At 36.5% G+C, this 13,279-nt stretch overlaps 1 protein-coding gene across 1 annotated transcript in view; it reads left to right on the forward strand.

Moving 5' to 3' along the window:
- The window catches only part of LOC140160832 (IgGFc-binding protein-like), an 81,442-nt gene that overhangs the window by 25,692 nt on the left and 42,471 nt on the right, over nt 1–13,279 (forward strand). Inside the window, exons 16-22 of the mRNA XM_072184144.1 lie at nt 245–367; nt 2,076–2,293; nt 2,714–2,842; nt 3,310–3,465; nt 3,716–3,869; nt 6,919–7,101; nt 8,161–8,360. Of these exons, the coding sequence (XP_072040245.1) occupies nt 245–367; nt 2,076–2,293; nt 2,714–2,842; nt 3,310–3,465; nt 3,716–3,869; nt 6,919–7,101; nt 8,161–8,360 (1,163 nt within the window). The remainder of the gene's footprint in view (nt 1–244; nt 368–2,075; nt 2,294–2,713; nt 2,843–3,309; nt 3,466–3,715; nt 3,870–6,918; nt 7,102–8,160; nt 8,361–13,279) is intronic.

Below are 13,279 nucleotides of genomic sequence, written 5' to 3' on the forward strand. Positions count from 1 at the left end.
ATCCGATAAAAAATGCTGCAAAAGTTGAGAATGACTCAAAAGCATCTGGACAAATTAGCATGATATCGCCTTCAGCTGTTTAAGCCTAAAATGTGGGTGTACATGATGTTTTGTGTGAAAAACTAATAAATGATCCCATCAAACAACCGTGCAGGTACCGAAGTAATAGTGAAAATATTTATATCTTATTTATAAAATACACACAATAATATTAATAGATAACCATCTGCTTCTCTTTTTTCAGATACTTCGCCATGTTCACCTAACCCTTGCCTTCACGGGGGCCAGTGTGTAGAGACAGCTGACTCCACATCATTTGTGTGTCAGTGTCCTTTCGGAGTGTGGGGTGGACCACTTTGTAATGAACGTAAGAAAAACATTTTATATACAAATGTGTTACAATAACATCGTAATATGACTCTTACCCTACGCTCCTAAAGCTCCTGGTCGATTTGACTAGATTTCAAATGAAATAAGATCTCACTATATTATCCGGATCAAACTAATTCTTAACATGATTTTAGATCAAATAAGACTCGTAAATGTGATCTTATTTCACTTGAAATCTGGTCAAATTGGTCTTTCTCAAGGACTACTTGCGATTGAGGAGGACGAGCGGCGAAAGGACGAGCGGCGAAGCCACGAGCGGAGCGCCGAAGTCGCAACAGAGCGCCAAAGCCGCGACACCGAGCCGCGAAGCGGTCAACCACTGTGGTTTCTGTTAGAGTGTTGAACCCTGTAGTTTCTCTCCTTATGTCTAATATACAGCCTGTCTCAAAACAAATTGTGCAAGTTAAAAGCGCCCTTTTTGGGCAATTAGAAAATAATATTGTGACATGATGCTTACATCAATGTCACGGGCACAGTCTTAGCTCTCAAATGCCGTTTGTTCTGTTCAATTTGCGTGTTTTAATCTCGAGATATAATTAGTTAATTAGTTAAAATAAAGGGGAAAATCACAATTGTGCCACTTTTACTAGGGAAGAGGCCTGTACATGAAATCAATGATATCATCGTGATATGAAAAGAATGCATCGATTACACAACAATACAATACAAAAATAGTTTTTTACTGATTTTACTGTTTTACTGTTTTATCATGTATAATGATTCTCTTTTTCCAACTTAAAGCTGATTAAAAGATAAATAAATATTTCACATTCTGCTGTAAAATTAAATACATATCATGTAAATGATTTTGTCTTGGTAAATACTGTTCTCTTTGTCATTCAATGCATGTTAAAAGACACACAAATATTGCACACTGTGTTGTAAAATTAAAATCATGTTAACAAAATATTGCACATCGTATACGTTTGAAATTTTACACTAAAGAATTAAAATTCATTGATGATTTTTAATCAACTCATAAGTACAAATAATAAGCAGCTGAATCCGACATTGAATCAACAGTTTAGTACATTTTAAAGTTTGGGCTTTAACATTACTGTTATTGTGCATGGGTCACACAGAGCCCGGGCCCTCTTTCCTTCTACGTGACCGCCGCATGTAGCAATGCATCTTGCTGTCCTCGTCTTCAATACAATAATTACATACCGAGCAATTGTTACATAAGCATTTCTATTCATACAAATGAATGTCCTTTTATCAACTGTACTGTACAGGTATTTGGATATAACATTCTATTAAATTTTCTAAAAAGTGGCACAAAAGGGTTTTCATACATTTGTGTTTAGTGAAGCAGATCTCTGGATTGCCGAAACCAAAATGAATTAAACAAACGGTATTTGAAAGCTAGGACTGCTCCCTTGACGGTGATGTAAGCATCATGTCACAACAGTATTTTCTAATTGCCAAAGTAGGCGCTTTCCACTTGCACAATTTTTTAAGACAGGCTGTAGTTACATGGTCTATAGCACAGACTACGTCAAATCGACTAGATCGACAAAACTTGTTCAGTTTGTGTTCGAGGAGTTCAAATCTCAATTTTGCAAATTCAAACAAAAACAAAACATGGGGATGAAGAAGGGTATTTGTAATATTCAGGAAATAAAATAAACGAATAAGTAATATTACATACTGTGTGTTATGATATTGTATTGATACTTTATTAGGTTATTACAAATGTTTCGCTGCTGGAGATCCTCATTATCGTAGCTTCGATGGTAGAAGATTTGACTTCCAAGGCAGATGCAAATACACATTAGTGAAATCACTACCCGGTGCACCACATGATTTTGAAGTGGTTGTCAACAACGAACAGTTTAGAAAAAAGCCCGTTGCTGTCACCAAAGACGTTTACGTGTATTTTACGCACAACGAAATTTCCTACGTAAGTTTACTTATGATCTTTGGATCTGTTCCAGCGGTTTGGACATTACAGACAAAAAATCCACAGTGTCTCAGAATATTGCTTGCCCTGCCACCATCTCAACGAACCATAATAATAATACTAATATTTGGTGGTGTGTGTACAGGGGGATAAAACTTGTCATTTGGGTCGCATTTGTGTAGCCAACCTGTAAGAAGTGAATAACACAAAGAAGAATAAAACAAAGAATAAAACGAAGATAAAGAAGAGAACGAAGATAGGAAGAAGAACAAGTTGAAAAAGAAGAGGAAGAGGGGGAGGAAGAGGAGGCAAGAAAGGAGGAGTGGGAGGGATGATAAGGAGAAGAAATATGAATGTTGATACCAAAAGCATCATATTTATATTGTACATAAATGACACAGTCTTTCCTTCATATTACAGGAATTAAGGTTTACATATGGACCAACTTCTACTTTTTATCTCGATGAACTTAAAGTTAATGTGCCGTTTTACTTAAAAAACGATGATGGTACAGTTCACATATCTGTCGAAAGAATTGGCCCCAATATAGTAAGTAACAACTTCATTAATCCATCTACATATTTTAAAGGTTTGAGATTAGTGATTTATTCTGATTTAGGTAATGTTATAAAAATATATTTATTATGTTCATCAGCAGCGAATATATAAATGTATTACTTAATGATATAAATATTAATTGTTTCATCTATATGCAGAGTCAATATCATCTGTGTTTCCAACGCGGTTTTCTTCCCCCGCATTGTTTCAAAATCAGTATGGAACAAACCAAAAGTTCGATAACATCCTAGAAACGAAAGTCCGTTCAGTATGAAACTGACCACCTCCCCTCATTGAAAGGAAAGTGTAACATGTTGACAACTCCAACCAAAAAGGTCAGCTAGCCACTCCTCCTTACGAAAGAACTATCGTTTATAGGACATTGTCGAACTGTTTGGTTTGTTCCCAATGTCCCATTGGCTACTCAGAAAATCACAACACTCGCATTATCGTTACAGGTGTTGAAATCCGAGTTTGGCCTAATCGTGGTATATAATGGACGGTACACTGTATGGATACACTTATCAGAAGATTACATGAAATTTGTTGGTGGCCTGTGTGGTTCATTCGATGGTGATTCTTCGAATGACTTCACTGATCCTGAATTTAACCTGGTATGTTATATTAGCAATTAACACAAACAAGGTGTCAAAAAAAAAGAGGACATCTAGCTTTTCCATTTATATTTCGGATTTTTGTTTTATTTAATGACTTGGCGCCTAATACAACTTTTTAGTTACTATTTGTGCTCGATGTACATAATTGCAATATAGTTCTAAATTTTTAGTACGCCATTTATTAACACTATCTATTAGAATCTGAAACAATAACATACAAATGTGCATGTTCTTCTGATTTGTATAGGCGAACAATCCAAATGACTTTGGGAACTCGTGGGTATCTGGTGAATGTGCCACTGTGTGTACACCAACTACTTGTCCAGTCGACCCTTGCGAAGGCAACATTCAAGGAATGATGGCAGGTGTTAATTTATGCGAGCCACTTGAGAATGAATTAAGTAAATAAACTCAATGTCCATCTTTGAACCTCCTTTATCATTTTCATGTCATATATAATTGCATAACCTAACATGTTCCACATACCTGAAGTGAGCGGAGGTCAACGTGTGTCATCAATCGATCAAAATACACCTTAATCGTGGTCTTCTAAGGCACCAGAAACAAATTTGTTTGATCATTGCATCGACTGTAGATGCTGCCTCGATGCTTGTTGTTAGTGAACTATTAACTAATTAATCAGAATTATTGCTATGGTCAATATCGTTACAGGCAAAGGTTACTATATTATCACAATTAACAATACGAAATAGTTGATTTCACAAATAATAATTATAGACCAAGCATCGATGGTTGATCGAACTAATTTGTTTGTGGTGCCTAAGTTTGAGAGCACCATTCATGGTTGACGCCTATTCAAACGCATTCACAGTACCCGACGTTGCAACTTTATGAATCCACCAAATTCTATCCAATCGTTAATTTAGGGATTCAATCATATTTCACCGTTGTTTATTACCGATTAACAACGATGCGTCCGCGTCTTATACGTGGTTTACTTCGCACTGGACGCAGCAACAAAAACAAGCTAAAGATCGTCTGGTTGACATGATTCGGAATGTCCGTTTGTCATTGTCACTCAACCTTACAAGAAGATCGGTGATTTCACTGTTGATATCAGCAATAAAGCGGTAATGTTTAGCTGCTGTCCCGCAACATAAGATTAAAGGAGTGTTTTTGCATAAGCTCTAGGCATGACGAACTTTACGCGCTCCCGCGTAACTTTGCGTACGCGTATACGCTATTGGACTGTGCATTAATCACCGATTAACAACGCTCGACTCCTGTACAAATGTATATACTATTATCAGCTCTTAAGGGGGTACTACACCCCTGCCAAATTGTGTGCCTGTTTTTGTATTTTTCTCAAAAATTATAGCGTATTGGTGAACGAGTAAGATATGTATATTATAGGGGCAAGGACTACAACTACTGCACTGGAAATTTTATTACTGCACAGACAACAGTTGTGGAGTTACAGTCAAAATTGAGGGAAAACCAATATTTGATCAATAAATCAATAACTACTTGACCTGAGTTGCTGAATTTTCAGTGCAGCAGTTGTAGTCCTTGCCCCTATAATATACATATCTTACTTGTCACCAATGCGCTATAATTTGTGAGAAAAATGCAAAAATAGGCACAAAATTGGCCAGGGTGTAGTACCCCCTTAATAGGCGGGAATTATTCGGTTTTTGTTACTGCGCGAGTCAATAAAGTTCCAACTTATGCACGCGTAAATTCGCAAAAGCACGCGTCTTCACGCTAAACGCAAAGCGCAGTTCGCGTAACTGCTGGGCCCAGCTGTGTGTACGCCATTCTATATCAATCCACGATGTTATGAGTCCCCGCCTATTAAGAGCTGATCAGAGTATAGAAAAAGTTTGTGAATTCTCGATAAAACCGATTACATTAGTAGTATCATACTGCAGCAAAATTCCCCCCAAATGTTTAATAAACATTGTTTATATATATTTGATTGCTTATTAATTGTGCTGAAAATCATGACCAAACTAGTGAAGACTTTTTTTCCTATTTCTTTTTCTTGTTTTTATTCTTTTCTTTTATTTGTCTACATTAATACTGCCTGATTGTACAATTACTTACCTTTCACTTTATTCTTTGTTTCGGAAAACATATTTTGAATGAATGAGCTCTTGTAAACTCATACTTCAATATTAGATTTAAATAAATATTAGTCCATTTTATATTAATAGTTCGTCTCAAAGCCCTTCGCAAGTTAAAAACCAAATGCGCAATGCAGTTAATTAGAGGTGTTTTTTTCTTTACTTTATTATTTTTTAATCTGTGGGACGAGCCTTTTGACAAGAAGAGACCCCCTTTTCATCCCTGTATGAGGTTTTACTGTGCGTAGACATGATCACATTTTGAACATGTGAGGGCGGGCTTCATTAAGCTTACTTGTGATCCAAGATCCTGTATTAACTGTGTAATCCAATAGGAAAATGAAGAAAATTTGGATTTTAACCCTCAAAACTCCAATGTAGCATGAATTTTAGAAAATCTGCATTTGAATAATATTTGATACTATCAAGTAATGAAAGCCACATTTCATGAAACATTTGCGAAAGTTTTGTAAAATGGCCCTTCGTGCTCAAAAATTTAAAATAAAATACATACACACATGTTATGACATAGGAAGCCATTGATAATGCTGGGACACACAATTTGGCCCATTTTGGGACATTCAGGCGAGCATACTTTTCCTCATAACATTGCCAATTATAGGCCTACATACACGATTGACCCTCATTTTTTAAGTTAAATGATTCTCTTTTTAATGAAAGCAATTTTAGATGAATTTATTAAATTTAAAAATTTTATGAACATGCCTTACTGTGGTCCAGATCTGTATTGAGATTTACGATTAAGGCTGTTTTGACATCTGGGAATGTCAGACGTGGGATTTTTATGTGGTGGGTTTGGATAAAAAAAAACAGTGGAAAAACTGAATAATGCGCAAAAAGCAGGCGATTTTACTAATGCGCATGGGACTTTGAAATGATCCAAAATTAAGATGGCCCTAACAGCTCCAAACTACTTTTATAGGGTGCTGAGGACCTAAATGCATTCCTTTTTTCCCCAAGTAGTTAGCCTCCATAAAATGATCCTATAATTACCACTTTCGTTTTAATAGCATATGTGACATGATCTGATCCATGGGGGCCAAAGGCGGCAAATTTGAAACTGAGATAAAGGTAGAAATATGGAGGAAAAAAACAATAAAATACATAACAAAATAGGCATCAAAAACTTGCATAATTTTAGAACCAAGAATGCTAGACCTTAGGTGTTTTCAGTAAATGATAGCCTATTGTATGTATAATGTAATAATCACAGTAACTCAATTTTCAAAAATGGCTCCTTTGGCCCCCATGGACCAGATCATGTCACATATTATTTCTTCATCTTTCATAGCGTCATTTCTTATAGCACTAATACTAATCCAATAGTTTTCGTTTATACTAGGTGTATTTAAAGAGTGTTTTGCAGTGGTGGATCCCACGCAATTTTTGAAAGACTGCAAATTTGATGTGTGTCAGAGACCTGATGACAAAGATCTGCTTTGCGAAATTTTCAACCTCTACGCTACAGCGTGTGAAGAAGCCGATGTATCCATTTGCAATTGGCGAGCATCAATACCGCAATGCCGTAAGCGTTATATTTTGTTACATTAAAAAACTATAAAAATAGTTTAACTGTTGATCATGGAAGTGCAGACCCAGATGAGAAGGGACAGTTTGGTCTGCACATTCTGAAACGTAACTCACTTCTATATGACTTATGTAACAGTGACGTAGCCAGCACCTTTTCAGAGGGTGTGCAAAGGAGGTGGGGCAAATTTAAAGGAGGGAAGTACAAAGAGACCTAAAAATCTTAAATATTGGTGCAGCCACCATCCCATGGGGTGGCATGAGGGGGGGGCAAGACTTGTCACAGGGGAAGCTGCCCCCGTCGCCCCCCCCCCCCCGACTACACCACTGTTATGTGAGCATGACATGAGGAATTAACATGAGAGATAAGATTTTTAAAATGACAAATTCGCTATTCCAAAGTACTTTCCCGCATCATTTGAAACGTGCTCACTGCAACGTTACGGCTTAAGTAATTTTAATCGGTTTTGTATAATTACTAGTTACAGGAAATATCTTATAAAGGAAATGCTGTCATTTATCACTAAAACAAACTGAAGGAACTATAGTTACATTATGCAGGCCTTGCCGTTTAAGGCGAGCGATCGCTCTCGCTTGCCACCACTCACCCAAACTCAATTTCTAGTGAGCGATTTTCTACTCGCCATAGACAATAAATAACAAGGCCTGTTATGACTAGTAAAGTACCTTCCCTCAATAATAGGAATGTTCTGCGAAGAAACACATTACCCTGTTGTAATAGCTGAATAAACCAGCTTCCTTTTAGTTTTACTCTTCTGTAATAATATTAAGGATCTGTTTGCCACATAGGTTTGAATGTCTTATGTGTCTGTATTCTATAAAGCATGACTAAAGTAATCAGCAACTAATACATTTCAGAAAAGACCATTTTATTTCTGAAGTAAATCATCTAATCGGCGTATATAACATGTCATAATTTAATAATGCAACGTAATTCATTCAGTTTGTATCTATGCATACTGGTTTAAATTAACTATAAAACACGACGTAAAAAATCATCGCAACTCGATATGACAAAATGTCGGTATTTTTCCAGAAATTGAATGTGGTCAAAATATGGAATACCAGACATGTGGCACTCCATGTCCGGCAACTTGTACAGAACCAGAGCCTCAAATATGTGTTGCACTGGCCTGTGTTGATGGATGTCAGTGTATGAAAGGATTTGTGTTAGATAATGATAGATGTGTACCAAAGGATCAATGCGGATGTAAAAGAAATGGAATGTATTACAAAGTAAGTTCGCATCTTTAAATATATATTGTAATCATTGAAACCCTTTTCCAGCAAATTGTTGTTTGCTTGGCTTTAAATACCTCCGATGTGTATTACTTGATATTTCGTGATCCACAGCATCATCTCCCACTTTTCTCAAAAAACGTTGAGATTTTTATACCACTGGGAACCTCTGGCTACATAATGTTTATGTACAAACAATTCTTGCAGATTAATTCATTCAGCAAACATATCGTCAAATATGAATTACGTTATGGTACACCAGAACGAAATTAAAACACATTGTCTATGGAGCAATCTAATACACATAATCATGAATAACTCGCAAACACAAAATTGGAATCAACTGAGATTTTGGAAATAAGCTTTTTTTGTGGATATCTACTTAAAAATGTTATAAAGAAGAGGATGCTATGATCACGAAATACTCCTTTAAGACAGCTGTGTACTCTCAGATATGCATTTAGTAATAGTGCCATAACTTTGTAATTATTCGGTTTTGTGGTACATCATAATAAAAAAAAAACTGTTTCCAAAAATTTTTTATATTGGCCTTATCTTGTGAGATATAATGTATCAAAATGAACTTTTTAAAATTCAAAAACGTCTATCTGTACAAAATGATGCCTATATTCGGAAATAGAACAAAATCAGCTATAACGGAACAATTCAACTACGAGATTCTTGTGAGATCAGTGCTTCCATATGTTAGTGCGTGAGCTCGGGGATGGGAAGGTACGGGGGGAGACAAAGCTTCACTTTTGCTATAGGTAGTTGACATCATGGGCTACACAAAAATAGCAATTAAACCGGAGTAGATTTTGGCGGGAAAATGTCATCGAACTTTACACAGGGTCAAATTTCAAACTTGCTCAAATTGTGTTTAAAAAAACATTCTAATGTATTCCTCTAGTCATAAAGATTCAGAAAAAATACCGTTCTTGAGTTAATAACGGATATGTCAAGGGTAAATTTGGCTCTATACGGGGGTCTGAAACATCAAAGTGCTCCAATTTTGAACAGGTTTCAAAACGTTAGCTTTGATAAAACGATTCAAATAAGGATAGAATTGCTTAATCTAGGATATTTTGTTACCTAGGTAACACAGCAAAAAAGGTCAAGTACCATTGATGTCTATTGACCTTGACCTTTTGATGAAATACGAAGGTAACAAAACATCATAGATTGTGCAATCCTATCCTTATTTGAGCAATCTCAAACTCCAGCTTTTATATACAAAAGATTACGCGAATGCTCACATGAAATGTGTTAGTTGAGTTGGCCGTTTATGCTAAAACATGTGAAATCCAACAGCTTTAACCGAGACTCACGGTACATTGCACTTGTAGGCTTATGTTTGTCGCTTGCATGCTTGATGCAAGTTGATACGGGTGCACTACACTAAATCCTTCCGCATTTGGTGTAACCCTTCATAGTTCCGGTAAAAAATAGCACCTATGCGAAATATATCGGCGTCCCGAGGGAACCAAATTTGAGTGACTCTTGGTTGTTTTGATAAAAAAGATAGAATAGGAGCTCAACATTACATATCTGTTCAGAAAATTGTCTGAATCGAATGTGCATGGGTAATAGGCCCTCGGAACAATATCATGGCCGGAACTGGTAAGGAGGCGAGCGTGTCGGCTGAAATTCGGGATGGCGCTGTTCAGGAGTTCGTATCTTTTAAGTTTGTCTTAACTTGTCCCAAAAAATAAATTTAAATAAAAGTTTAATCTTTATTTAAGACACTGGTTTGATCAAAATATTAAAAATGTTGTTACATGGGGTAGAAAAACAAACTTACTTTCTTGTATTTTCGCGTGTATTTCAATGGGACGATTATTTAGTGGTGTGTGCCCATACGCACATGCTAATTGAAGCTCGCAGAGTGATTACAGCCCGTTGTGTGAGCATGCTAACTTGCAGGCTTATGCTTGTCACGTGCATGCATAATACACACATGCAAATGGAAGCTCGCAATGCGATTTGCAGCTCGAAGATTCTCACGTGCGGAAGCTGTACATATCAAATTTATTCGTTCAATTTCTAAATGCATACTGAATTATACGGCCTAGTGCACACAAGAATACTGTTTGGGTGCACTACAATATAGCTATGGCAAATCTAACTTGGTATTCTTCTTTTTCTCAAAATTAATATCTGCTCATGTATATTTTGGATAATTCGTACTTTAGTGATTAAGGGTGCCCACTCTTGCTAATTATGAGCATTTCATACCCTCGTTTTCTAATGAAAATATAAAACTACGATGATATGCTTCATTTCTACAATATAAAAATCAGTAGCGTAGCTGCCGGGGGCAAGGGGGAAATTGCCCCCCCCCCCCCACCCTGGCAGTGATTTTATACAATAGCAATTTGATATAAATGGAATTCCTTTCCTTTTACACATGAATAATATTGACAATAGATCCTGCACCCTTTATTTCTATTCTATTACCAGAAAATAGTGCCATTTTTGGCACAAATATTTTAAGTTGTTTACTTCAAGGTGGCGCGCGTACGCGTAAGTGCCAACGCGTATCGCGGAAATATTGCACGCGAAACCAAGCGTAATGCTGTGCGTAGAATGTGTTACGGCGCTTGACCCATTATTTATAGGTTAAAGGTGAACTTCATTGAAAATAAAGTTATATATCAATGGAAAGCTTATGATGTCAGGAAGCAGAAAAGAATATTTTTTATTTACCTAACGTACCAGGCTAGACAAAATCTCCATGCAAAGATTGGATATTGGCACGCCCCTAAATTACAAAACGAAATCGTTCAAATTGGGCGCTTTCGTTGATGACGTCAGCTCGGGGACACACAGTTACTTCCGGGTTTGATTGTAAACACAATGTCCATGCATTACTGTGGCATGCATCGGGCCAATGTACGAATTAAGTAATTGTCAACTTACTTTAGATGAAAAATATCTTCAATAAAATAAGAATAACATGAAGGAAACATCATGATCAAATCAAGAATGAAGTTCCTGAATAAAGTGTGTGGATAAAAATGGAAAAAGAGCTGGCCGGGGTGATTTGGGATAGGCCAAGCCATCCACGATATGCATAGGGAATATTACAGTAAAGCACGAAGAGCGAAGATTTGCTAGTGCTCCGGGCTAGTGCTACCAGTTCAGATCGTCACGCCAAGTTGAGATAAACTTATCACAATGAGAAAATGAAGGAATAGAATAAGGTACATGTACAGGATTTTTTAATTATTTCTTAGCTTTACAACCGGTCATGTATGATAGGCGAACTCGTAGATACATACGGGATGAACTCAGCGACTGACTGAGTCTCAGTCGCCGAATGTTCGGTATCCGCGACTGTACTGTACTTGCAGACAAAATGATCGATTTGATATTCACATTCTGATATTTCCAACTTATTGCTACTTCATCAGCAAAATTTATTTCTGTAAATGTTCCAAATATCAAGGAACGATTGATCAAATCACCTAAAATACACAGAGAAGTGCTCCCGGAAGACGAAGGCTAGCGCTGTTAGGGCATATCCGCTCCTGCAATTTCTTCAGTATTTCGCTACTACCATCATCCATACAACAATTACATGGATGTTTTTCTTTTTCAGTAGGGCTACACCGATTGTGCTATCATCAAGAACTGTGGCAGAAATGACAATATTATAATTTAGATTTCATCATTCCTACCAAGCCTAAATTGTATTTATAAAGTATTTGTTTCTTTCAATTGTCAATTCATGGAAAGAATATTTTCCGCAATGAATGATATCCGACCGGGGATTGATCACGGCGCTAGATATGAAAACCTTTTTATGAGCTGGATTTAATGAAATCTTTTTTTGATTACTGCAAGACAACATTTTTTAGAAATCAGATATTTTAAAATGAATCAAGAACAGTGAATGTCACTTGATAAGCAAGTATTTAATTTGATGTTTATATTATTATGCCACGACCGGTCACCGGTCGCAGCAAGCATTTGCACATGGAATTGATCACAGCGCGAAATTCGAACTCAATAACCCAAATATACCCAGCCAGTTTCGACTGATTTTGTCCAAAATTTACGGAAAATGTATGTGTTGACAATAATTCTATTATTTGCAACTTGAATATTCCTCTAATTTCAAGCTTAATTGCGAAAATGCATACAAAAGCAGACTTGATCAAATCTGAGACTAGTATACCTAAATTTAGGTATACTAGTCTCAGATCAAATCTGCTGCAACACACACCGCACCGCAAGTGCTATACCGGAGGACGAACTTGGCGACTCGCTGTGTTTGCGCATATCCACCTTGGTCGGGTAAATGCTATTTCTTCAGCAGCAATTTACGCATCGTGTTCGGTATAAATCCATAAAACATGAATGTTTCACTTTTTCAGTACCGTACACTGATTGTACGAGCGTACTATCATTAAAGAATCGTGACACAAGTGACAATATTTTAATTTTATTCAGATTTCAGAATTCCATCTACTAAGCCTCAATTGTACTTATTTTATAATAAAGTATGTTTCTTTCAATCGTGATTGCGTGGAAAGAATGTATTTACCGCAATGCGCTAAATATGAAAACCTTCATGGGCTGGATAGTGATGAAATCGGCGGTTTTTTATTAATTTTTGATTACTGCAAGACGATATTTTTAAATATCAGATATTTTCAAATGAATCAAGAATAGAAATGTCACAAACAAGTATGTAATTTGTTTTTCGATCATGTTTATTCAGTCCATGACATGAGCGGTAGCAGCAAGTTTGCACATGGAATTGATCCCAGCGCGAAATTCAAACTCAATTACCCAATTATACCCAGCGAGTTATGACTGATTTTGTCAAAAATTTACGGAAAATTTATGTGCTGACAATAATTCTATTATTTCTAATATATATAGAAGGAACCAGCAACTTGGAGATTCCT

Source organism: Amphiura filiformis, chromosome 9 (assembly GCF_039555335.1).
Source record: "Amphiura filiformis chromosome 9, Afil_fr2py, whole genome shotgun sequence".
NCBI lineage: Eukaryota > Metazoa > Echinodermata > Ophiuroidea > Amphilepidida > Amphiuridae > Amphiura > Amphiura filiformis.